The sequence below is a fragment of the Pseudorca crassidens genome, chromosome 7 (genome assembly GCF_039906515.1).
Source record: "Pseudorca crassidens isolate mPseCra1 chromosome 7, mPseCra1.hap1, whole genome shotgun sequence".
NCBI lineage: Eukaryota > Metazoa > Chordata > Mammalia > Artiodactyla > Delphinidae > Pseudorca > Pseudorca crassidens.
In genome coordinates this window covers 34,961,563-34,988,302 of record NC_090302.1, presented here as the reverse complement: position 1 = coordinate 34,988,302, position 26,740 = coordinate 34,961,563, and the positions used below count along the sequence as shown (strand labels likewise).

Here is a 26,740-nt window from a genome sequence, read left to right as displayed (position 1 = left end):
TCATTCCTTAAACAGGGAAAAACAGAGGCACAGAATGTGCTGCGCAGGGTCAAACGGCCAGTTCACAGACAAAAGCAGCTAGAAGTACTGTTGACTGCCCACTCCAAGGCTACTGCTTCTCAGGGGGAAACTGAGGCCCAGGGGTCACTTAGGTGACAACTGGCCTTCCCAGATCTGCTTGACTCCAGTCTGGTCTCCTTTCAAACCAGTACAGAGATGCACGCCATCTCAGGCAGGGAAGCCATGCTCTTCCTGGCAGCATTATTCTTTTCCTTTGTTCTTTTTTTTTTTTTTTTTGGCCACAAGGCTTGTGGGATCTTAGTTCCCCAACTAGATTGAACCTGGCCCTCGGCAGTGAAAGCATGGAGTCCTAACCACTGGAATTCCCCTGGCAGCATTAGTCTTACGTACCAAAGATGCCTGCCTTGTTACTAGAAGCTACGTGTACTCATACACATAAATGTTACAGCATCAAAAAAAATGGTCCCCCTAAAAGGCTGAATATAACTTGTTCTGTGCCACACCCCCTGCTCCACTGCCATCCCCAGCACCAACCTCTGTTACCTCCCCCTCCCCCGGGAGCTTCGTGGCAGCTCAGTGAGCTACTTCCTGGAACATTTATATGGTGCTGGCTAACCCAGCCCCCATCCTTGCCATCAGTCACTGCGGTGATGGTGATGTTACACACAAAGAATTCCAAGTCAAAGAGAGCTGCTGCAAGGTCATTACACCCAGAAAACGTCCTGTTTAATCACGTATTTCCTTAAAAACAAAAACACGGGTAAATTTGGGCATAATCTCCAAGGTAGGAAGAAAGCACAGAGCAGCAAAGAGAAGGATGCTTCTTTGGAGACAGAATGCCTGAGATCCTACCAGATTTCCAGCAAACTCACACTGCCCTGCCTTGGACCTGGCCCCCGTGGGTGTGCCTCATTAAAAAGTCAAAGTCTCACAGGAGAATTCCACCCAGTTAATCAGCTCCTTACCGCTGGGGTCCATGGCAGCACCCAGGAGGGGCCCAGCTCCACTCCAAAGACACTGAGCAGTGGCGGACCCTCCCCAAAGTCTGGGCTCCCAGCAGATGTTCCCACCCATCCCCTTCAGCCCCCTGCCCCCCACGTTCCAAAGATGCAGGTCTGGGCCTCTCCCTTCTGCTGGTGTGACCCCAGGGAAGTGACTTGTTCACAGTCTCCCTCACCTGTGAAATGAGACAACACCTCCTTTGCAGGGACACAGTGAGGTTTAAAGAGTGTATATGTCACGGGGCCCAGTATGGAGCCTGGGACCTGGCAGAGGCTTCCAGCCTCAACAGCTCCTGCCATTTCCTCATGCCCGGATACCTGGGCATCAAACTCAACATTACACCTCCTCCAGCACCCAACCCCAGAGTCTGCCCTGCTGAGCACAGGCCATGCTGGCCAGTCCGCCTCCAACTTACTATGTGTCCTCGGGCAAGTCCCTCTCCCTCCTAGTCTCAGTTTCCCCATCTGTAAAATAAGGCTGTTGGGTTTGGATGACCTCAAAGATCCTTTGCCGCCCTGATGTCTGAATGTGCCAGTGTCCCAAAGTTACTCCTGGACCCACCACTCCTTTAACCCAGGCCAAGGCCCGCTGAGTGCAAGACTAGTGGAAGCTACAGGGAGGCGCAGGGCCACGGCTGCCACCACTGGCCCTCAGGGCTGAGCTGGGCTCGGGGCTGCTTCTCTGGGCCTGATGGGGGTGCTGGCACGTGGGTGGAGGTGATGGGGCGTGATGGCGGGAGTGGGTGTTCCTACAGGCCTGAGGTGAAGACTCCACCAGCAGATCTGCTTTCCTGAGTTGCTAGAAGAGAACAGGCTGCTCCCCACCTTGGGACCCTGGCCCCAAACACATACTCAGCTCTTGGGTTCTTGCCGCCCATGGAGGCTGCTTTGCCAGGAGAGACTAGAAAGATGGGAACGGCCACAAGAGGTGGCCCTCCAGCAGGCTGGCCGAAGTCCCTCTGGTCAATTGCTTCCTGCCTCAGCCCTTCACAAAGTGGCCAGGTGTTCTGGAGGCCACACTGGTGGCCAGAGAATTGCCTTCCATGAGCAGGAAGAGCATGACGCAGAGTCCTGGAAGCAGGGCCTGGACTCACACCCAGATTCTTCAGCAATTATCCTACAGGGTCTCCGCAGACCGAGAGCTAACGTTCAACGCGGGCCCAGAATGTACTAAGTGCTCAGTAACTGTTTCTTCCCTTCCTCCTCCTCCTTCTTCTTTTTTAAAAAATATATTTATTTTATTTTTATTTCATTTTTTGGCTGCTCCACATGCTGGACCTTAGTTCCCCAACAGGGATCGAACCCACGACCCCTGCAGTGGAAGCGTAGAGTCTTAACCACTGGACCGCCAGGGAAGTCCCTCCCTTCTTCCTTCTAATTCAGAAGGAATCAAGAGAAAGTGCTCAAAGACATGAACACAAATAAACAATAATAGAGTCACAGGAGGAGGCACCTACCTGAATCCCAAATCCTGAGACACACAGGGCACCAACTCACTAGGCCTCAAAATTCGGGGGGCTACCCGCCTGCGCTCTGCAGCACGTAGTGACTCTGCTCATATCACTGTCCTGTGCAGGGTCAGAGGGGGCCAACCCACACAGCTGCTCTTCTGTGCCTGGACCATCCTCCTGAGGCAGGAGGACGTTCATGGGGGGCTTCTCCTCTGCCCGTAATCTCCCTACCATCCGCCCATGCCTGGGGTCTGTTGAGATGGCTGATATCTGATAACTGCTCATTCTTTAGAGATGCTCCAAGCATCATCCTGGCAAAAAGAGGCCCCCAGGATACCACATACCTGGCCACATTCTCCTGGGCCCTACACCATTGCTCTGACAGGTTTTATCATCAAGGGCCAATAGGAAAACAGCCAAAGGAGGAAAGTCTCTGTGTTTCCTGTAAACCTGCCACGTAGACCATGGCTCTTTAAGCTGCTTCCAGCCCTAAAATAAAGATTTTCTTGTATGGGGCCAGGGATAATTCTGTCCCTAACGATCTAGTCTGCCCCCTTCTACTAAGTAATAAAAGCAAGGTGACCCAGCTGTTTCTTTTATTGCCCTGGCTGCTAGGAAGTTCCAAGCTAAGTTTTCCATCTCAAGTGCTGTATCTTTCTTTAATCTGAAATTTCTAAGAGAACTTTCCCCCCCACTTCCCCATGTACTTCTTAGTCCCTATCTTGGTTAACTGTACTTGGTACCCTGGTATCTGGACTGTCACTGTGCCCTGCCAGTTTCTTCCTGAGGTCGGTGAAACACGAACAGATAAACTGTGGTAAAGATTCAACACGGCACTGCCCCCCAACCACCACCTTGAAAGTACACACCTTCACCTCTGGAGGCTGGTGGTGACCACAGCGCCCGTCTGCCTCCCTGCTGAGTTGCAAGTCTCTGTGCCAAGGGCTCTGCTTACCTGTCATGATCCTCTGCGCCTCATAGGGCTCCATGTAGCCAGCACTCTCCCCCTTTCCCGCTTTGCTTTTCAGATCATTCTTGGCATCAAAGGGATCTGAGTAGTCATCGGCGATGGTCACCTGCAAGGAAGATGGCAAGCGTGTGAGTCCACCTGTGGCTGTCTACTTCACTTCTGTTCACAGCCAGGCTTTCTCCAACAAATATAAACTGAGCCTGTGCCAGATGAGCAAGGAGTAGGAGGCAGAGGCAGGAATCTGAGCTGGTGCCCACCCTCAGGGAACTCTGATTCTTGCAGGGGTGACAAGGGGCCCATGCTGCAGTGCTCCATCGTAAGGGAGGGGCCTGAGCCTGCATATGTAGGGTGGCTGCTCCGGGCACAGTGAAGTGAGGACAGAAGGGCATCTCAGTACAGAAGCACAGAGGCAAGAACTTGGAAGGTGTCTTCGGGGAATGTGACTTGCTCGATTTAATGGAATGGAAACAGAAGAAAGTTGGAAATGAGCTCGCAGAGAGCCTAGAAATGCTGACATGCTCCTGGAGCTGGCTGAGGCATAGAAGAGCTTGCCTAGAGATAATTATGTCCAGCGTTCCATTTTCCCCAAATCTGGAACACAACCATCCCTTGGGTAACCAGGCAACAATCTGGTGAGATCAACGCTCTGCAGAGATGACTGAGTCCCCAGACAGGCCCAGTGAAAACACCAAAGCAGCTCAGGGATGAATGGATAGACTGCCAAGGCCAGCGAGGGCCTTGGAAGCAACACATCAGAAGACCCTTCCATAACAGATGGGGAAACTGAGGTCCAGAGCGGGCACCTTGGCTGGACCCTCTGCCTCCCAGAGCCCTTCCTGGACTCCTCTCTTGTCTGTATTCCAGAAAACAGCAAAGTTCCACAACAAACAGAGCAGTCACCTGGGGCTAGGCAGTGGGGACAGCAGGGGAGTCCCCTAAGAGTGTGAGAATCTGAGTTTTGAACACTTCAAAGTTCCACATTTTCCCTGGAGAAGGGTAAAACTTCTCAGTTGGAGGCTAAGAGTAAACACAGCAACTTTTCCTCCCATTTCTTTTTTTTTTTTTTTTGCGGTACGCGGGCCTCTCACTGTTGTGGCCTCTCCCGTTGCGGAGCACAGGCTCCGGACGCGCAGGCTCAGCGGCCATGGCTCACGGGCCCAGCCGCTCCGCGGCATGTGGGATCTTCCCGGAACGGGGCACGAACCCGTGTCCCCTGCATCGGCAGGCGGACTCTCAACCACTGAGCCACCGGGGAAGCCCTCCTCCCATTTCTGACTACCTAACCTTCAGGAGAGGCACTCTCACCAGAGGGGAAAGGACAGGAACCCGCCAAACCCGTTCCCTTTCAATGCACCCTTTGCTCCACCACAAACTCACTGTGACTTCTGCCCCTTTGGTCACACATCTGGCAAAGGGCAAGTCCTCAGCCTCCCAGCCAGGGCCACCCAGCTGCCTTTCTCGGGAGGGGGTAGGTTAGCTTTTCTCTCAACCCTTGGGGTTTCATGAATTGTTATTTAAATTGTGGGGTTAATTAGAAACCACAGGAGCCTCCACTCTCTCCCAGCTCCTGGAATGTAAAGCATTTGAGCGGCCTGTAAACCCAGGGGAAGGGAAAATCCCCCTTTGTCTGCCGGGTCATGGCAGTTTGTGGCAGCAACCCTGGCAGCAGGAGCCAGTGACCTCCAGTTGCCGGGAATGTGATGCCCGCAGCCCTGTCACTGGCGTGTGGCCGGGAGGGCCGACGGGAGGCATAGCACATAGCAGTCACTGCTCCCCTAAGAAGAGCAGGCTTATCGGTGGAAGACCCAAGGCTGGAGCGCCCGCAGTCTGAGCATGTGCAGCCCCCCTGCCACCGCTCCACTGTGGCCATGGGTCAGGCTCCAGTGCCAGCAGGGGAGCTTCCAGATGCTGACACTGTAATCGTGGCCTTTCTGGAGACTCACTGAGCTCAAATGACACCAGACAGGGAAAGATGGGGGAGAGGGAGCGCTAGGGCCCGCCATGTCTTTCATAGGACATTTCTACTCTACCACTTGCAGAACACATTAGGGAGAAAATTAGACAAGTGAACCACTGTCATACAGAACAGCTCAGATGCCAATCCAGTGCATGTAGGGTTTTGGGTCTCAGAGTTCAAGGGGCCTGAAATCTAAAGGAGAAAATGAGGAACCTGCTGTGGATGACATCTAATCTCTTTTCTCTCATCCCGGCCTTCCTTACTGTCTCTTTTCAGAATGAACACCCTCCGTCTATTCTGCAATGAAGAAGGGAGCAAATATTTCCCCAAGAAAACAAAATCACTTGAGGGGATTAGCTGGGGAGGGTGCTGGGCTGCAGTCTCTCCGTAATCTAGAAATCAACATTCCAGCTCCTCCCGGAAGTGCTCTATGATTTGCAAACACAGAGGCTAGCAGGATGTAAACCAAATCTTTGTTCGCCCTGGGATGGGAGCTCTGGGAGGCCTTCGGTTCAGCAGGCGCTATCTGTATTTTCTAATTAAAATGAGATCTGAGCGTGGGCTGTCACGGGGGCCCTCCGGCTGCCTGCCCTGCTTACTTCCGTTTCAATAAGAATTTACAAATCCTAAAACCAGGAAAAGCTCTTGGTCTCTGCTGACATATGGTTCCAGTTATACCTGCTGACAGTTGAAAATCCTTCCGTTTAAAAAAAAAAAAGTTTAGAATTCTGTTAGTTTAAGAAGCAAATCGGAAGATTCCTAAAATGTATATTTAATCAATTTCCTTTCAAACTTCAAAGTGAGGTTGGTAGAGGGGAGGGAATTTGAGGTTTGAGCAACGTGAAACTCAGCAAACAATCACTGAGCTGTCTGACCTTTCACAAAATCATGTCCCGGTTTTTGGAGTAAAAATTTAACCAGGTGTTAGGAGAGTTGAGTGGGGAGTTTAACCACAGTGCCGTGCGATGTGCCACAGGCCTCAGGTGCAAGGACTGGGTAGTGTGACCCAGGGACACTGTAAGTCAGGATGGCCAGGCAGGGGGCTTGAGTGAAGGCTGTTGATTTTCTGAGTTAAAAGAAAGGAAGCCAGAGTTTGCCCAGGAGTGGGCTTGGATTCCTGGGGGGGGGGGGGGGGGGTTGCTTTTGCTTTGCTTCAAAATGCCCCAGTTAGCGGACAAGTCTCTTAAATCTAATTAAACAATTCAAGCAAAAGGGAGCCAGCCAGGACTCCTCCACAGGTCAGGCCACTTGGGCACATGAGAAGCCTTCCTTGATTTTGATCTTGGATTGGCAAAGACCCAACATGGCACTGAACCCTTCAGATGGCTTGCTTGCCTTACACAGGGCAGGTGCAGAGCTGAGGGGGAACCCAGGCCACTGGTCCCACCATTCCACCATGGAGCAGAGCAGCAGAAAGATGGGCTGTCAGAGTGTGGCTACCTAACTCATAGAACACACCTTCTTTTGCTTTCTTGGCCTCCTGGCATAGGCATACCGGCCCATCTCTGAAAAATGAAGCAGGGTTATGGCTAAACCCCAGGCAGGCCTTTTCTTGCTGTCAAACAAAATTGGAGACCCCAGGTTAGCCAGTGCCCTGAAGGACTTTTATAGGCTCATAAAGCAGTGAAACTGGGAGCTGGGGGTGTGTCCTCGAGAGACCTGTTCCAACCTCCCATTTTTGTACATGGTCCATTGCAGGCTGGAGGATTCTAGAATTCCAGCACACCCGACGCCTCTCTGACAGGGCTCTGGGAGCTGGCTGCAGACTGGAGCTCCACAAGCCTCCTTGCTGCTTTGCATACACTGCTGGGTGGAACTGGTCCCTCCCTTCCAGCAGTCTGAGGCCTGGGTGTTTTTTCTTGGGGATTTAGTTTCATGATAGGAGGTAGTCTTCCAATTTATCCCCAAAGGGAAGTGGAAAGTGGGTGTCTCCACTTGGCCACATGCCCATATGCTTTAGTGAGACAGTGGCACCTGCGTTGAGAACTGGTTCCTCTCCATAGGCTCTGGGTGGAAAGGTAAATTGGTAGAGTCACTGTGAAAGATAACTTTGGGAGCGTCCACTAAAATCCAAAAATGCACAGGGATTAACCCAACAATTTCACATTTCAGTATTTATTCCCAAATGTGCACAGGGAGACATGGGCAAGGATGCTTACCGGAGCAAGTAATAAGGAGAAACTGCAAGCACCTGCTATGCCCATCAATAGGGGGATTGCTAAATAAACCGTGCCAGTTTCACACTATGGGATATTATGTAGCAGGTTAAAAAAAGGAAAGTAGTCGCTCTATAGCTCTATACATAGTGCGCCGAGACATAGCTTTGGGTGGAAGAAAGCAGGCTAGAATGGTAAATACAAGATGATTGGGAATTCCCTGGCAGTCCAGTGGTTAGGACTCAGCGCTTTCACTTCTGGGGGCCTGGGTTCAACCCCTGGTCAAGGAACTAAGACCCCACAGGCCGAGCGGCATGGCACCCCGCCCAAAAAAAGATGATACCTATTTATGAAAATTAAACAAAAACCTGTATCTCTATTTAATAACAAAAACGTCTGGGGAGACAGACACTTCAAACTGACACCTCTGGGAGGAGGGAAGGACTGGTAGTTGGGTGATGAAAGGAAAATAAAAGGAGACTCGTATGTAATGTTAGCACATTTTTTCAAACAAGAAAAACTTATTAACGTACTATAAGCAAAACTAAACTTTTCCAAAGCACTCCTCTTCACAGGTTATTTTCGGTACAGTAGATAAACTGCTTCCCAAACTTGCCTGAAGATAGGAATGACACTTGTTTAAAAAAAACCAGATTCCTAGCCCTAATAACTTGTATATTTTATAAGCAACCCAGGTGATTCTTATGATTAAAGTTTGGGAAAGGCTAAGTTAGAGCCAGCCCCCTCGCCCACCAATCTAAAGCTAAGCCTCCGGATACCACTCTAGAGTTCCACTTTTCCCAGATGTTTCTCAGCCTTGTTCATTAAAGTGAAGCAAGAAGTCAGTGTTCAATGCAGCTCTCTCTTGCTTTCTTCCCTGGGGGTTAACTGGAGTAAGAGACGATCCAGCATGCCTTGGTCCATCTCCAGAATCTGAGACGCAGGAGTAATGGCATCCTCTGTGCAATCCTGAGGACTGGCCCGGATTGAGCGACACGCTTGAGCAGTGTGGGAGGCAAGACCCTGACCTGCCCAGGAGGGGAGCCCGGGCCAAAGCTTGCCCTGGCCGTGAGGATGCGCAAGGCTCTCTCTTTGGAAGCACAGACCCTTTCAGAACAAGACTAGCTGGCTCTCAGCAAACTCTCCAGGAAGATTACCTGGCTCCAGGGAAGGCTGGTGGGACCGTGGAGAGAAGCCACTACTGAAATATACCGGTATCCCTGATAAAAATCACTCAAACCTGCTAAAAAAAAAAAAAAAAAGGGACAGGAGACGGAGTAGCCGCCACCTTCCAGGAGTGGGTGGCCTGCACTGTCCCCACTGCCCCACAGGCAGTGCCCCTCCAAGCCATACAGGCACCTGTGCTCTGCTGTCTGTGGGAACTGGCAGCATCGGGCTGCCCCAGCTCAGCCACTTGTGGGATGAGGCAAGACAAGTCTCCCCCACCCTGTGCTGCTCTCCTCTCCCTGGAAAGTGAAAGGGCGGCACCCCATGAGGTCCTGGGTCCTTTCCGAGCCCATGACTTCTTCCTGCTCTACTCCAAAGCAAACTGCATGTGAACAAACCTGGTAATGTTCTACATGGTCCCAGTTGGACCATTTCCTTATCAATTCACCGTTAAGACTGTGTGTTAGCTTTCTTAATGGTTTGGGGCTCATGGATCTCTTTGGGAATCTGATAACTGACGAAGTGGTTGCTCCCTCCATCATGTTTATATAAGCCTGCAAAGTGTTGGGCACATCTCAGAAAGGTCAGGAGCCCCAGATAAAATGACCAAGCTCCCTGGCATTCAAGCCACTTTAGAGAACAGCTAAGAGGAGAGGTGCTCTCTCTGTCTTAGGGAGGTGATAGGTGTTGACCCTATCATAATTCAACACACCTGGGTGAAAATCCAGGCTGGTGTGTGACTGGCCTGCCGTTTGACCATGCCGGGGGAGGGGGGCACCGTGAGAGGACTGCCTGGGACTCTGTGGGTTGGCTTGCCAGCTTGAAACCCAGGAGCCACACAGCCCTCTGGAACAGGGGCAACCCGGCCCTCTCCCCAGCTCTGGGAGTCAGGAAGGCTCCTGGAAGGTGAGCAAACAGCGTGCAGGGCATGAGATGGCAGCAGCAGCCAGATGGCTCCATGCTTCTGCCCCCATCAGGGGACCGGCAGGCTGGAGTCCTGGTCTTCCTTTGGGACCCACTGTGACACAGGCCCTGGCAGGCCTGATGTCCCCAAGATGGAGGCTCTGTTGCCATGCCGACCAAGAGATGGCATTAAGAAAACAGGGATCTGGGGGTCTGAAGAGAGCTCCCAGTGACCGGGGGCTGCCTGGAGAAGAGGCAGTGGACAGATGTTCTGTATAGACTGAGAGCTATACAGAAGCAAACTCAGTGAGTCAGGAAGGACATCTAACAGCTAATAAAAGGACACACTGCCTGGGCGCTGGAGCGCCAGCCATTTGGGTGTCCAAGCAGAGGCTCTAAGGTGGGCGTCTGCTTTGGGTCGAGGTCAGGCAACTGGATACCACCTGTCTGTGCTCTGTTCCTTAGCGCAGCTTCGGCTGCCCCCACAGCAGAACACAGCCTTCAAGAGATCCCTGAAAGCTAACAAGTAACGCCTTGGTGGGTGGCTGTTTGCAGGAACTCCACTGTGACCGAGGCGGGTGGCATTTCCACAGCCCCAAGGCTGACCAGCGGCAGCTGGGCTGCAGCAGTTGCCTGGGGCTGTGCAAAAACACAGAAAGGCGGGTGGCACCACAGAAAGGACACAGCCAAGCAGAAACAGCCGGGACAGAGAGTTCTGGACCTCAGCTGGCTCTGCTACACCCTCACTGGGTAACTCCGAGCAACCTGCTTTATCTTTTTGAGTTTGAGCAATTCATCTGTGAAACGGGGCAAAATTGCCTGGTTTCTCAACTTCACATGAATGTTGTGAAAAGCAAATAATGACATGATTTGGGGACGTGACAGTAGTTGATAAAGAACAGGCTATGGTGGCCCCTTCTGGGAGCCCATGATCAAGCTGGGGTCTCTGCCCACGAGAAGCTGAACATCTAGTCGGGAAGACCAAACAAACTGGGGTTTCTTCTCAGCTGAGAAGAAACCCCAGCTGAGGCCCCAGTGATTACACACAGAAAATTGGCTGCAATTAGGCATGACAACAGCTGTCACATTTCTCAACCACAAAAAGAAAAATGTTTGTGAATGATCCGTTTTTCCCCCTTTTATGCTTTGGGTAAGATGCACCTAGACGGGGCACCTGGCTAAGAGGTAGAGAACCTCAGGGCTACCCTCCACGTGCTGAGACAGCAGTGTGCTCCCGGTCTACGCCTGCGTCCAGGGCTCGGAGGGGTCCACAGAAATGGGCTGTGACATACGTAGGGCTATGGGGACACCCCGCCCCATGCAGAGATACAAGCAAGCAGTCCCTGCTTCCCTCTCCCTGTCCCCGGCTTTGACCATCATAGACTAACTCTCCTTACAGGCACAGCAATAAATCATTTCCGACATGGTAAGAAAATTAATTTGGGGAAGATTAATTAGCTACCTTCCTGCATTCAGCCGAAACTCCTGGAAATCAGATGGTGGGGAGGATGCTTTTCCACACCGACCTAGGACCAGTTCCCTTTCTCTCCCTGAAGGTCTGACTCAGTCATGCAGAGTCACCTCAAAGTTCTAGGCCCCACTTTCACGCATGGAGGTCAAGTGCTCTGCCCACAAGGCTCCGGGGGAAGGAGCTCACAACTTCATGCTTCAGTCATTTGGGGCAGTCGTCACTATTCAAGCAACCGCCATCTGTTTCTTTGTGCAGACCCTGGGTACTTTAGGGTAAATGCTTCTTTACAGACCAGCCAGTTAGCTGGCCCATGTCAGGAGGTGGTAGTCTCCACTGGTCTTTCCAGTCCTGCCCCTCCCAAGGCCACAGCTGCTTGCCTAGACACCTGCAGGCTCCAACTTGTCAGGAAAAATGCATTCCAAATTACAGCCTCCGTCAGCGCCTCTCGGGCCCTGCTCTCTCAGCCCCCCTCTCGCTCACATGCACACCCCACCCTCCCTCAGTTTCACCCCGTGGAGAAGGCTGTGGGTCACGGGTGGGAGGCTGCAGGAGCGGAGCCCAGCCTGGCCCTCTGTTTACCCCAGAACCTTGCTGTTATGTGGTAGGGACTGGCTTCTCAGCATCTCTCAAGCAGTGGGAGGTTCTTTTTTGAACTCAGAAATAGCTCTATCCTAGAACTGCTTTCAGCCAGGACCTATGGACAGAGAATTCAGTGCATCCCTCCTGAGGACAGAAGCACATGGGGTCTGCAGAGTCACTACATGTGAGGTCAAGAGCTAAACGGGCCCTGGGAGACGGTCTAGTCCAGTGGGTTTCAAACTTTTATGTGTGTAATTTGTGCAAAGGAACCCCAATATGCTCCACTCTCCACAGCCTGAAAAGCATGAATCTACTGGGGGGCATGAGGTCTTGGGGAGGGGGGAGTGAAGGTCACTGCCAGAAACAGGTAACCAAATGTTTCCTCACTCTCAGGTCCACATGGCTCTGCAATACCTGGATGGCTATCTAATTTCTCTCTTAAAGTCTTTCTTAAAAATTTCAGGGCATATCCACCACAATTACCCCACCCCCAGAAAAAACACCCTAGCGCCTCTTGCAAGTACCTCCACCCATCCCCGCAGACAGCTCCCTGTGGAAGGCAGCCCCAGGCCAGGCTCAGTCCACCTGGGGTCACCCATTGGGCCTCCCCTCTTCCTCCCCTGAGCTCTGGCTCAGCACTACCCAGCCCTCCTGCAAACCCCATCAACCTGCACCCACCTTCCCAGACAGTCCTTTCTTCCAAGCTTCCTGCTCAAAGGGGGACAGGTGCCCCTCCTGAGGTTTGGGGCCACTGACTAGAAAGTGCTCTCAGACCAGACCTGGGACAGGAAGGGTAAGGTCAGGATTTTCTCCTTCCCCTGGCAGGGCACTCGGTAGGAGGCTGTATCATCAGGAACAGGGAAATGGAATGGCTCTGAAAGTCAGTTACCTCTGGTGCCTCAACCTCCTTGCCTATAAAATGACAGCGGAGTGAGGATTAAATAAGCCAACCTCAGCGATGTACTTAGAACGGGCCTGGCACACGGCAAGCCCCAAGAAATGTCAGTTCCGATCATCATCATCTCAACCCATCATCCAGCATGATGGATTCCCTCCTCTAACTGAGAAGGAAACTGAGGCCTGGGGAGGGGAAGGGTCTTGCAGAGGTCACCTGGATGTCCTGTCCAGTAAGGGAATGCTCATTAGCAGGGTGACAAAACCGGCCTCCCACCAAATGCCAGCTGCATGAAAATCCAAGTCATTTGGTGACCTACATATATATTTATAGCCTACCTGCTTCCAAAGTGGGTTTTAGATGGCTGACTTTGAGTCATTTTTCTGTCCCATCCACCATTCCCTTCCCAAGAAAAGATCGGGAATGCCCGTGGGGCTTTCTCACAGTAACAGGAGGCTCTGTCCAATAAGAACAACTTCTCCCGTGGACTCACAGGAAAAGTATGTAAAGCAAAATGCAGAGCCCAGACGCCAAGGCCTCTCCTGAGGGTTATGGCACCTCTGAAAACCAGGCCTCCGTGCTCCACGCAGGGCCGGGAGGGAGCAGGAGTGGTCGAGCAAGGCGGCGTCTCCCACCAGCCTGTGTTCCGTGCTCAGAGCCAGGATTAAGGGGAGATGGGGCTCAGGCTGGCACAGGGCATTTCAATAACCAGCAACAGTGGTGCAGGACCCATTCTAAGTGAAGGGTCATTGTCTCCGGATGAGGCCCGTTAGGATGATTCATGCACATTTCCAACATGACAGCCTCAAGGCAGGCCAGGCCAGGCCAGAGTGTCTTTAAGTGTTTAGTGCAAGCAGCACTGAACAGCTGCCCTCCCCCAGAGTCACTGCCTTTTTATGGAGGACATGCAGCATCGGCCATAATCACCACCACCGTATTTGAGGGTTTCCAATTATATTCAGCTTAATAGTGGGTGCTCAATAAACGGTGATTCACTTTTGAAAATAATACCGTGTTCTCGAACCCTCCAGCAACCAAGCCTCAATTAACACCTTCTCACGTGCAGTCCTCTAGGCTACAAAGCTGTCCCTGAGCCCCAAAGCACTTTTTCTTATACGTCCTTGGCACCCTCCTAATGTATGGGAAAGTTACCGAGGACAGAGCTTTACAATGTCATACCCGTCCGTAACGGTGTCAGTGGCTTGTTCAATCATAGTTACCCGTGCTCATGATGTGCCAGGTAACAAGCTCTTTGGTGGGAGGCAGGCTCTGGAGCAGGTTCCTTCCATGTGGCAGCCAGCCTCTGGGCACAGCAGGGCCCCCACAAGGTGTGCTGGGCAGGAGCAGGGGTGGGCAGGGACGTACAGGGCAACACTGGATTCAAGGACCCAAGCTTCAGTGCATCCTGGCTTCTCACCACGTGTGGAGCTCTGGGCACATCTCTTCTCTTCTCTGAGCCTGAGCTCTCCCACCTTCACTGAGAAAACATCTTCCTCCAGGGGTAGGAGGAGACTGAGTCAATGGACCAATGGATAACAAGCTGTTGGCATGGGCGAGGGCACCGGAGAACCTGAAAAGGATGCTGTTCCCACCTCTGAGATGCCACAGGCCAGGTACCTTAGTCTGGGTTCCCCCAGAGGCAGACCCTGAAGCCGGGATTCAGGTGCAAGTGGTTTATTTGGGAGCTGACACAAGGGATGGGGAAATGGGCCAGGGAGGGGAAGGTAGCAGGAAAGCTGGCTGGGTAATCAAGCCAGTTACCAAGGTGGACAAACCAAAACTCCACCGAAAAGGGAAACTCTGGGAAACTGTCCACACAACCCACTGCTCAGAGTCATTTTACCAAGGGCGAGGGGGCAGCGGAGCCAGATACCAACTAACTCCCAGGAGTGACTATTGGAGGCTGTTCTTGGGCCCCAGCTTCTGGGCTGCCTCACAAGTGTGGGAAGGCTGGCTGCCCCATCCCAGGACCTGCACGAAGCTTGGGGATAGATGTAGGTACAAGCCAGCTGAAGAAGGCTGGACTGGTGAGCAGGAAGGACTTGGTGGAGGCTGACAGCATCGCTGCCTGGGTCTGGGAAGAACCTCACACCTGGTGAGTTTACTCCAGCTGAAGCAATAGGAGGGCCAATCAGATCACCCCAGGCTCCTGTCCTACTTGGCCCCTACCCTGCCCACGTTGCTGCTCTCCTCTGAGTTTCAGCTTCCTCATCTGCGCCAAGGGAAGAAGGATCTCCCTGTTCCATCTCCCTCCCAGGGTTCTGAGCAGATAATAGCTTTGCAAAGGCAGTGGGGACTGTACAGAATCATGGAATCAGGTCGTCCCCGGAAGCCACCCTCCCTAGTGCAGGCAGAGTCCCCACACGAAGCCCTGGGCCATTTTCTCCCGGGCTGAGGCCACTGTTCCAGAGAACAAGTGGGCAGCTCCCTGAACAAGCACCTGGACAAAACCAAATGGGGACCCTGATGGGCCACTAGTCCCTACAGAGGCCTGCAACGTTGCCTCGCAGCTTCAGGGAGAGCCCAAGCTCCTGTCCAGCGGGTGAGCTGGTACAGCATGTGAGCACCTGGGAAGGCCTTGAGGGGCACAGACCCTCACCATGGTGAGCCTGTGTGCGGATGGGCTGCAGCCCCCCATGACTGGCTAACGGAGCACCAGAGCACTGTGGTACCCACACATCACCCACCCTGCAGCCGAGGATGCTGGCAGCCCATGCTGGCTCCTGACTCCACAGTCAGAGTAGCCACCGGCCTATAGTAACACCTTTCCTGATATAGTCTAAAAACGACTCTCCTTTGTGCAAACATGTTTGGCTCAGGCCACGGCCAAAAGTGCAGAAGGGAGAAAATCTGACCCGGCAGCCGGGATTCGGACCCGTTCCAGGATGGGGCGAGCTGCCTGAAGATACCCCCTATGCAGCCAGCAAAAGAGGTTACAGAATCTTTATTGACTAAAAAAAACCCTTATTCTTGGCACTTCAGCAATTGACAAAAAATCCAGTTTCAGAACAGAACTAATAGGAGGATTCAATTTTTCTAAAATATAACACCAAAAAAAAAAAAAGAGAGAGAGAGAGAGAGAGAAAGAAGTACATTTAAGTGCATAGAAAAAGGACTGGAAGGAAATTCAGTAAAACAAGGCAATGTGGGTGTGCACACTAGCTCCCTCCCTCTCATCACCCGCCACTCCACGAGGCTCCTCTCTGATCAAGCCCTCCAGAGCCTGGCGGGGTGGACCGGTGGACTCAGGACCACTGAGCTTTCCAGGCTCATGGACACATTTTTCCACACCCCCTCTGCTCCTGGATGTCCCACCCAGAGGTGCCAGATTTGTAAACATGTGAGTGATTTCAGACTTGCAGCTTTTGCCCTGAGAACCCCAGGGTGATGCCACAGTGCCCGAAGCTTTCAACACAGGGTGGTCCGATTGGCTCTGCCCATCCACACCTCCACGCCCAGTCCCAGCCTGGCATAAAGGGGTCCAAGTAAATGCTGAATGAGTCAATGAGCTAATGAATCAACGGAGGGTTTGTTGGGCCATTTCTCTCCAGGGGGAAGCCTGCTCCACGCCAATAAGGGCCCCTCGTGCTTAGGGCACATTTTCACTGAAGCCACCTGCCCACTTCCTGGCTGGGCCACCAATGGGCTGCATGACCTTAGGCAGGCCAGATGACTTACTCTCCATCCTGAGTATCCTTATTTATAAAGTGGGAATAATACTAAGATGTAGCTTATTAGTTTGCTGTTAAGAATTAAGTGTCTTAAATATTTGTCAAATGCTTAGAATTGTGCACACAGCACAACGTAGGCATCAGTTAAGTGCTTAGTAAATAAAATAAGTAAATATATACATACTCGCCTAGCACATGCACCTGCACCTAGACATGCAGGTACATGCATGTCCACAAAGGCACACATGCTCCAGGAGGCCACGGACCTTGATTTGTTTTTTCCAGATATGCTGTAAGGTCAGATGTATGCCCTCTACCACAGCCAATGGGCAAAGAGAGAAGGGCTGTGGTCTGCCCTAAACCAAAAAAATCCAATGAGCAAAGTCCAGCCAGGGCACTGACCGACAGCCATGGCCGTGAACCTTGGCCTTTTGCATCAACTCAGTTATCTGCCTGGCCCAGGCTCCTGTGACAGGTGACCCCAGACCCACTGGTCCTCAGTGATGCACAACACCCCTCCCTGGAGATATGGGGCCACCAGAGCAAACACTAGCAGGTGAGATGGCAGAAGAAGCCCTGATAACCACCACCTGTCCTGCCTCCTTCCTCCAGGTTTAGAAGGGGCCTCATCTCTGTAATTCCTCCCACTGGCTTCTTTCTCTAACCTCAGGCTTCCTCACAAAGGGCTGTGTGGAGAACAGAGGAAATGCTCTAAGTGGGGATTTCAGGGAGTTTCAAAGGCATAGTCCAGTGCATTTCATTTCTTGAGCTAAGTACTATAGGCTTGTATTTTTAAATGCCAGTACTTCAGGGAGTGTGGCATTTATGGTGCCCAGGCCCAGCTTCATGGGCATGTGGCCTGTGAAGTCACACAGGGCTCTGCACTCGGCTTAATGCTCTGTTGTCACCACCTTGAAATTAGTAGTACTTTTTGAACAAGGGGCCTGTGGATTCTTGTTTTGCACTAGGTGGGCCCCACACATTTTGTAGCTGATCCTGATGGTCCTCCACATCCAGAAGTTTCCATGGGGAGCTTGAGGTCCAAACTCTAATCCCTTCCTCTCTCCAGCTGGGCACCATTAGCTAAGTCACACTCCCTGTCAGGACCTCAGTTTCCCCATCTGTAAAATGGGAAGAGTAAACTGGGTCCCATTCAGGGCCAGAATTCTGGATTTCAGGGACAACTGTACTTACAAAAAAGAGGAGGGGAAAAGACACAGGAATACTACAAGAAACCTAACTACCATATGTCCTCACCGACATTTTCTAAAGGAAAGAACAATAACCACAGTTAAAAGGAAATTGAGAATAAAGTGAAGTCCTTTAAAGTGAATGAATTTAGTGTCATAAAAAAACTCCCCAAGTTTTCATTTTTCTTATTCCACTGGAGATCACTATGCTTTTGAGGGAAGCACTGGACCACACGGGCATTTCAGTCCTTCCAACATTATTTTAAAAATCAAGCCTTCCAAAAAAAAAAAAAAAAAAATCAAGTCTTCCTTTGGGTTTCAATGGTGCGGTGTACATCCACTACTTAAGGGGACTGGCTTCTCCTGCCGCTCACTCCAAGAGCACATTCTAGACCACCGAGGACTGGTCTCCATGAAATGCCAACACAGCGCTTGACAGCAGCCTCATGAATCAAGCATGAAGTGGCCCTAATTATCGGAGCACATTGTAAAATCTCCTTCCAAACAAGGTCATAAATCACCTGCCACCGGAAGTGTTCTGTCCTTAAAGGGAGGCAAAGGTATCTTGAACGAGTCCCAGACTTATTAATTTCAAAAGAGCAAACTTTGATCTACTGCTGCTGTGTTAATCAAGCATCGTGGAGGCCTGGCCCCTCGCTGACAACACACCATCAGGAGACATCCCCAACCCATCATCAGCTTCCTCTTTTCACACACTTCTCTGCCAGGAAGTGAGGCCCTGCTTGACTCCCAGGGACTAACGCCTGGAGACTAGGGTCCTCTGGGGCCAGGACCTGAGAACCTTAAACCAGACCCTCCCAGAGCCTAAGAGTGCTAGAGGATTAGAACCGGCAAGAGGCTGAGAGGTGATGCTGACGATGGAGGGAACGCCTACTACGTGTCAGGCAAGACTGCGATTTTAACACTGTCTTATTTCATCCTCCTAATTACATTGTTTTCAGATAAGAAAATCGAAGCCCAGAGAGGTTTCGTAGTTTCCCCAAGGCCTCAGAGCACACAAGGTAGTGCAGGTTTCAACTCTGGCCAGCCTCCCTCCCAACTTTTGGCTCTTCTGTGCCACCCCACGGCCTGCTGCATGAGTTTCTAAAATCCTGGATTCCTTCCTGACAGCAGGAGGAAATCTCTGAAGGGAGGTCTGAAAGGAAGAAGAAGCAGCTCTGCCAATTTGGCTCAGATGTGCCAACCTGGGCAAGGGCCACCCCTGACACTCCCTCAGTCAGCTGGGTGCTGGAAGTCTCCCTTCCTCTTCCTCAGCCGCCCTGTGACTGAAAAACACCTGCAACCTGCCAGGGCCATACCTGGGGAAGCAGCCGCTTCCGCCTGCAGCTGCCGTGCTGTGTGCTCGGCTTCCAGCAATTACCTCCCTCCATCCCCTACTGCTTTCTCCTTTCTGCCCGGGATCCCACCTCCTTCTACTCCCCCCAACATGCCTCCAGAAGTAGCGCAGGCACGTCCTTACCTTAGAGGGAATGTTCTGAAGGTGTTCACAGCAGCCATGAGGCAGTGGAGAGACCCTGGGGCCCCCTCCCCACATTCCCAAACCTCTGCACACAGAAGCATCACTCAGCACAGGAGGGGAATGAGAGCCAGAAGGTGAACCTGAATCCTGGCCCGCTGCTTCATTAACAAGAGTTAATACTTGGACAGTGCCCAACCTGCAGTAAGTTACTGTTATTCTCAAAGTTGACTGTAAGTCTCATTTTTCTCATTGTAAAGTGGGAGGGGATTTTGTGGTAGAACTGGTTCATTCTTCACCTTGTTAGGGTAAGCCAAGCAGGTTGGAGAAAACCAAGTATCCACATATGCAATGAGGACCGGAGGAACTGAAGCTGTTCCCTTGTAGAGGAGATGGCCCCGGGGTCAGGGTGGCCAGCTTGAAATCCCTACAGGCCCTCACAGCCCAGAGGTGGTGATGATGGTACCTGGATGGGGGAAGGGGTTTCCAGGAATAACTCAAAGCAGTGTTCTCCTAAGATAAAAGGGAGCACCTTTTCGTCTTTATGGGCGCTCCATCATGCCCATTTCTTAGATGGGGATAATACAGGTGACAGGGCCACCATACTGGGGAGGGGGCCACAGACCCCAGAAGAATGTATTCCCTGGGGACATTTAAACCATCGCCCCAGCTGACCAGCCAATTGGAAAGGGCTCCAACTTGGTCCACCTGAGTGGTCCAGCCACACTTCCCCTCTCCCCACAATTCTGTCATGCCCATCCTCCGATCTGTGGGCAACAGGTTTAAACAGATGGCCCGGAGCTCCCCATCCATTCTGGGTCCCCTAAATGAAGCTGTTGTGGCCCAGTGTCGCGGGCTTAGGGACTGGCTTGGGCAGGCTGTATAGCTGCTGCTACTTTCCCTGCACCCCTGGCCAGGTGAGTAAGGCAGGGGGGCCCTCAAAGGCTTCCCACAGCCTTTTCCACCCAAGAAAAAATTTTCTATAAAATATCGACACCCTCTCCAGAACTGCCCCCGGATTTAAGAAGGGGAGAGGTGGCTTGGGTTTTAAAGAGAAAATTGGATTCCCATTCATGAACTCCCCACACCAGGGCACCTAACAGGTAAAACGGGTTCTGCCATTGATTAATGAGCTGGGGTAATAATGGGGCTCACCCTTTGTCATTAAAAATATTAACCTCGTTCCTGGCCCAGCGATGTCATAAACCCAAGGCCCACGAGAGCTCTCTCACGACCACACTTCCCATCTGCCAGGTGAGGGGGCTGGGTGAGTGCCTCTCACCCCTGGGGGCAAGCCAGGAAGGGACAGAGCCCTTTGGGAAGCCCACTGACACTCCACAAGGCCAACTGTGGGCAGGAAGGAGAAATAACGCCATAACTTGCCATAGATATCCAATAACCCAGGGGTCTCAGGTGCCTGAGACCTTTATTAAAGTGATGCTGTGCTCACGCGGTCTAACAGCTTCTCAAAAGCCAACCTGCCCACTGGCTGCATTGACAGTGGTGTGACCTTATGACTTCCACCACCAGGGAGGGACTGTCTCCCTTCAATCTGCACAAATCCTAGGGTCACTGGAGAATCATGTCCAGCTCTGGGCCCTGCACTTTAATTAAGAGCTGCCACCAGGATGATAAAGAGCCTGGACTTCAAGTCTCATGAGTATAATTAAAGAGACCAAGAAGTGTGTATGTTCTAGATAAGATTCAGGGGCATGTGTGCGCAGTGCAGGACGGGCAGTTAATCCTTGGAACCGGATGCAGACGTGTTCTGTGGGGTCAGAGAGGACAAAATGAGGACCAGTTGGTGGAGGTTATGGAAAGGATTTCAACTCAATTTTAGGAAGACTGTTTGATCAGACACAGCTGTTCAAAATAGAACAGGATTATTTTAGGAGGCAGTGAACTCCCTGCCACAGGGATCTCCAGGCAGAACCTGGTTGAGCCAGCAGAAGGACCTAGACTAAGATCCTCTGCCACTGGAATCTCTATGCTCCTCCTGGGATTTTTATGGTATCCCAAAGCATGGGACTGAGGGTAAGGGAGGCAGGGGTTGGTCCAACCTTATAAAAGTACACCGCCTTCTCTCACTTCCACTAAATGAATGTGCGTGGCTGTGTGCCAATAAAAGTTTATTTTAAAAAGAAAAGGCAGCAGCTGGATTTCGCCCAAGGACTGCAGTGTGCCCACCTCTGGGCTAGTCCTTCGGTTTGCAAAAGACTGTACATTAGAACCCCTGGGGAGTTTTCACAAAGCACCAATGCCTAAACTCAGGCCTCCAAATAACGTTTAAATTTAAATAACATTTAAATGGTCTAAGGTGGGGCCTGGGATCAGCGTTTTCTAAAAGCTCCCCCAGGTGATGGTACCATGCAGTCAAGACTGAGAATCACTGATCTCTAGCAGAAGAGAGGCACGTGTAATCCCACTATTATCTCACAATAATCCACAGGATTTCACAAACCCAGCCCAGGGGAAGTGACTCACTCAAGGTCATACAGTGAGTCAAGAGGCAAGGAATCCCAGCCCATGAGCTTTCCCTTACACCACAGCAGCAGACACAGATGGGCTCGTGCTCCCATCTCGGAGCCTGGGATGCAGGTGCTTTTTTTTTAGCTCATGCCCCGCTGTTCCCGGAAGATAGGACCCTGCAGAAATAAATACCAAACACATTCACCCGACACACTCTAATGCATGGGACCAGGCCCTCTCCCCAGACCAACCTCAATGACCTGAAAGTAAAGAGGGGAACAGAATTCCCAAAACAACTCCGTTTTTTTCTTTTTTTTTTTGAGAAGCAGCATTTTGACCAAATTTTAAACAGTTTATTAGCACCTGGGAAGAACAAAAGGGGACTGTAAAAACTGTAGTTTTACAGTCCTAACTAGCACAGTCACAGGAAACTCTTTACCAATGACACCACTGAGGACCTGCCAAAATATGCCACCTGCCTGGAGCTCTGCCCACGCAGGACTGGGGCACAAGGAACCCCAAGAACCCTGGGGAATGTTGCAAGAGCTTGGCTGAGGTTGGGCGGCCACTGGCAGCAATGATCTCAACTTCTACAGTGCAAACGCGCTCAGCAGACGGGGCAAACCGAGGCATCCCTGGCCCTGCAGGAGCTCTGCGGGTGGCCAGAGAGCCTCTGAGCCCTAGACCCTCCCCTTCCACTGAGTCATGGGGTCAGTCAGGGGCTGGAGAGAGCAAGGATGGGACAAGCACGATCATAATACATTAAATACTGAGACAAGTGACTATGTGCAGTTCTTTTGATGCTCCCAACAACTCCTATGGAGTAGATTCTTACGTTGTCCCCATTCTGCAGATGAAAAAACTGAGGCACCAGGTGGCTGGGTAATGTGCCCAAGGTCACCAAGGCAGTGAGTTAGAGTTAGGATTCAAACTCAGCTGCTCTGTCCCAGATTTTGGCTCTTAATGTTATGCTCAAAGGACTTGAAAGTGACTCTACTAAGGCAACTCTTCCCTGCAGAGGTGATGAAACAGACCCAGAGAGAGTAAGGGGCTGGTGTGTGGGGTCACACATGGGGGGCTGGGGCAAAACCAATTCCACGTACCACCCCTCAGAGAGCCCTCTCTTTTCGTGGAGAAGGGTCCTGCCAGCTTCTACGACACATAAGAATGGGCTCACACAAGGTGCTGAGGGCCTGCAGAACTGGAGAAAGAGCCAGTTCACAGGGCTCTTGTCTGCCAGCCTGCGTGAAGGAATGCCCGCTAGGAGACCCCATGTCACTCAGGAACTTCCTGTTCCCACCTGCGTGGTGGAGAGGGCTGTCTGCTTGTTTCCAACGTCAGCCCCTCACTGTCCCCTCACCCAACACTCAATCACAGGAGTCACCAGCCCCCAGCTTCCCCTGCCATGGCTCTCTGCCCACACTCTGCCCTCCAAGGATGCTCCCTTCTCTGGTAACTGCACGTTCAAATTCTGCCTAGGCTGCAAGGCACAGTGCTTGAGAACATGAGCTCTGGAGTTAAAGCTGAGTTCAAATCCTGGCTGTGTCACTTTGGGAAGCTTGTTCAACCTCTCTGAGCCTCAGTTTCTTCATCTATAAAGTAAGGATAATAACAGAGCCCACCTCTGTGCCTGGCAGCAGTAGGGGCTCCACTGTATTACCATCATCGTGGTTCAGCCTGCATGTACCTTCCTCTGTGATCCCCCCACCCCAGCTAGAAGTGAGTTCTCCCTCCTCTGAGCCCCATAGTTCTGTCTGCACCTCCATTCAGCTTCCCTGGGCTGACTCTGGGGCAGGTCTCACGCTGGACTCTGGGACACGAGCAGAGCGAGACACTACTGCAGTCCTACAGGAGTTCCCAGGCCAGTCAGGGGGATAGACACAGACTCACAAATAGCTGTGAGGGCTAAGAAGTGATATTTCACATCCTGTGACACTCTAACAAGATTTTTTAAAAATCTGGCTCTCTTCTCACTGACTAAAGGCAGTTTCACTAACTCCTGATGAGTTGTATAAGAGTTTTAAAAAATCAGGTCAAACCACATTCAGAGAACTACAAATGGCTCCCAGAACTTCCCCGCTCCCTTACTTTACAGTCTGGATTTGGCCATCCAGGTCCCGCCCTCTCCACTTCTGCAGCCCCCTTATATGTGTGCCCAGCCCCATGCATTCCATGCACACTAGGGCTTGGATGCCGCAGAACAGGGTGGGTGCACAGGCACCAGGCTTGAAGGGACCTCCAGACTCAAGAGTCGCCTTGTTCTATTGTAAAAGCGATGGACCCAGGAGCCCCAATAACCAATACTCTTTCCACGTGCACTGTACTTTACAGTTTATAAACCCTTCCATGTCAGAATGTCACTTGCTCTTCTGAAACACCCGTGAAGTCATACTGTCGTGATTATTAAGACCTCCTAAACTGGGGTTCTAGGGCAGGGTCTATGCCTACTCATCTTTCTGGTATCTGTGTCTAACGCAGGGGCGGGCACATAATAAGGTGCTCAGTAAGTAAAAAAATGAATTTTAGGGCTTCCCTGGTGGCGCAGTGGTTGAGACTCTGCCTGCCGATGCAGGGGACACGGGTTCGTGCCCCGGTCCGGGAGGATCCCACATGCCATGGTGGAGCGGCTGGGCCCGTGAGCCATGGCCACTGAGCCTGCGCGTCCGGAGCCTGTGCTCCGCAACGGGAGAGGCCACAACAGTGAGAGGCCCGTGTACCGCAAAAAAAAAAAAAAAAAAAAAAAAAAAAAATGCTCTGTCAGATGCTGCTATCAGGCCTTTAGACATCCACTATAGTTCCCAACCAGGCAATGGGGGTCTTAAAAAATTTCAAAACTTTTTTTCTGATTTGTCATTGCATCTAAATAAGAAAACTGACAAACTGGGCTTTTTTACAAAAAAAAAAAAAAAAAAAAGTGCACTTTAAATAAGCCCAAGAGAAAACCAAGTGCAAGACTTTATTACGGTTCTGGAATTACTCTGTCATCAGCCTGTTTGTGCTGCTGCAGATATCAAGGCTGCAAGATCCAAAGAAAGGGGGTCTTGGCCCCAGGGCCAAGGACTCCATCCTATTTTTGTGGCCAAGGGGCGTGTGGATGAATGGATTCCATGATTCTTGGCTCAAACCCTCGGATTTTACAACCCCCTGCCCCTCCCCCATCTACAGAGCAGAGGTCACAAAGCCACAAGGTCCCCTTGTAATGCTACTTCCTGTAGGTGCCAGTCTGGTTTTCTGAACAACCTCTTTAACTTGACCGCACAACCCGCAGTTGTCTGGAAACAGCTCTGATGTAAGAAACACCTCAGGGAAGCTCAGGCACCTCGCAAGACCAAGACACCCCTGGCCCGGGGTCCGCCATCGACCACCCGCCCTGGCGGGGGCCATGCCCAGCGACTCAGTTCCAAAAGGCCAAGCCCTCCCCAGGGTAGCTCAGGGCTGAAGGGAGAGGGGAGAGGAGGAGGAATCCCACCAGGCGGTTCTTGACAGAAGGTCTGGCAGCCCTGCCCTGCTCTCCACAAATCCCTGGGCCACAGTCGTATTTTGAGCCAGAATGGCTCATTCGGATTCTGAGGCTGCGTTCTAAAGCTGCACCACAGACGGGAGTGTGGGGAGCGGCCTAAGCCTTGCAGAGTGATCGCTCCCAGAGGACAGGGCTTATCATCTGTCCTCAGACATTCGCGAACTGCCCCCACAGTTCTCTCCCCGGAGGCTCAGTTCCCTCAGAGAAACGCAAACAGTGGCTAAACTTCTAGGTTCAGAGAGGCAGAGAGAGCCAGGAAGGGTTGTGGTCCCACCTGGGCCACGGGCTGGCAATGTGTCTGACCCTGGGCGAGGCCCAGCCACCCTGCGGGGAAAACAGAGACCATGGTGACCTGAGGGCTGTCTCAGGTGGGAATGAGACCACGTGTGAAGCCACACAATGGCTGGCAAACCATATCACTGAAGCCGGGCTGCAGAAGGGTGGCCCCCTCAGACGTGCATTAGCGCCTACGCGGTGGAGGTGGAGGGGAGGGGCGGATGCAGCGAGGGGACCACCCGCAGGCTCCAGCCACTCTGCTAAAGGAGACGAGATATGGTCACGAGAGAGCACTGGCAGGCAGACAGGCAGGCAGGCAATGCTGGTGGGGGTCGGGTGACCTCCTGGAGAAGGTGGCGCATCTCCCGTGGGTTCAGGCGGGAGTGACTACATGCGAGGCGGGCGGATCAGCAGTAAGGTATCTGGAGGGGGGGGGTGTGCAAGTGAGGGAAGGGAGAGTAAAGTGACCAGGCTACAATGCTGAAGGGGTTGTATGGGTGTGTAACGAAGACACATAGAAATGGAGTTTGGGGGTGGACTGAGGGCTCTGTTTTGGGGCTTTACTGTAAACAGAGAACGTGTTTACACACCTTTTGAAGCAGAGGCATAACATGTAGTCAGCAAGAGGAGGGGTGATGGAGTGTGCAGGGGTGGGAGGGAAATGCAGCTGTCCCAGGGAAAGGTAACAGGGTTGATTTAGAAGATACCTGCCCCACAGGTGTTTAGAGGGAAGTTAACTTCTAGAGGACCTGGCACTTGCAGGGATTGGAAGAGATGAGAGCTTAGGACATTTATCCTCACTCAGATCCTCTCTTCTCCACACTAAAAAGCCATAGCTCAGTTTCTTCCAGCCAGGGACGAAGGGTCTAAGTACATTCACCACCAGGTCCTTTGTTTTCTACACAATCGTAAGTAAGCCCTTCATGCCTGATACCCAGAAAGCCCTTTTCACTAATCAGGATCCTTCATTTTACCTCTGCCCCAAAAGGCTCTATTTGAGCTGTCTTTCCCATCACCATGCACACATACAGGTGAACCCATCACCCAGCAAGGAGCTCTGTGCAGGGGAGGGGCACAGTCACAGCACCGCAAAAGTACCTGTGAGGCGGGTCAGATCATCATAAGCAAGGCGCAGAAGCACGACCCACAGGTGGGGAAGGGCAGAATAGAGAGGCTGTGTCAGCGTTCTGTCAAGAGGCAAGATCTGAGCTGAACCTGCATTTGCCAGACAGGATGGAGTGCTGGGAGGGAAGACGGACACGCCAGCCTCAGGAAATGGCCATGGGCAAAGTGCATAGGGGTAAAAATTCAGTGAGTTTAGGGAAGGATGTTCTCTGGCATATCAGGAAAAGGAGACGGGGACCACCTTGTAGAAGGCCTTGAATGCCAGGTTAAAGCAACTCCACATTATTCCAAAAGGCAATGGGAAGCCACTGGAGGTTCTGAGAAGCCAAGTGATCAGATCAGAGTTGTGCTCTTACTGGAGGGACATGATGTCAGCTGTCCTCCATAACGGGGTGGTAGGTGTGGCCAGTACCGAATGCATCAAGGACAACGGGGTGGTAG

The 26,740-nt window shown here is 51.9% G+C and overlaps 1 protein-coding gene across 5 annotated transcripts in view; it reads right to left on the bottom strand.

Annotated features, from left to right (window-relative positions):
- Positions 1-26,740, bottom strand: part of SHB (SH2 domain containing adaptor protein B) — a 134,152-nt gene that overhangs the window by 81,704 nt on the left and 25,708 nt on the right. For all 5 annotated transcript variants that reach the window (XM_067743895.1, XM_067743891.1, XM_067743894.1 and 2 more), the window contains exon 2: positions 3,429-3,549. In XM_067743895.1, the coding sequence (XP_067599996.1) occupies positions 3,429-3,549 (121 nt within the window). The remainder of the gene's footprint in view (positions 1-3,428; positions 3,550-26,740) is intronic.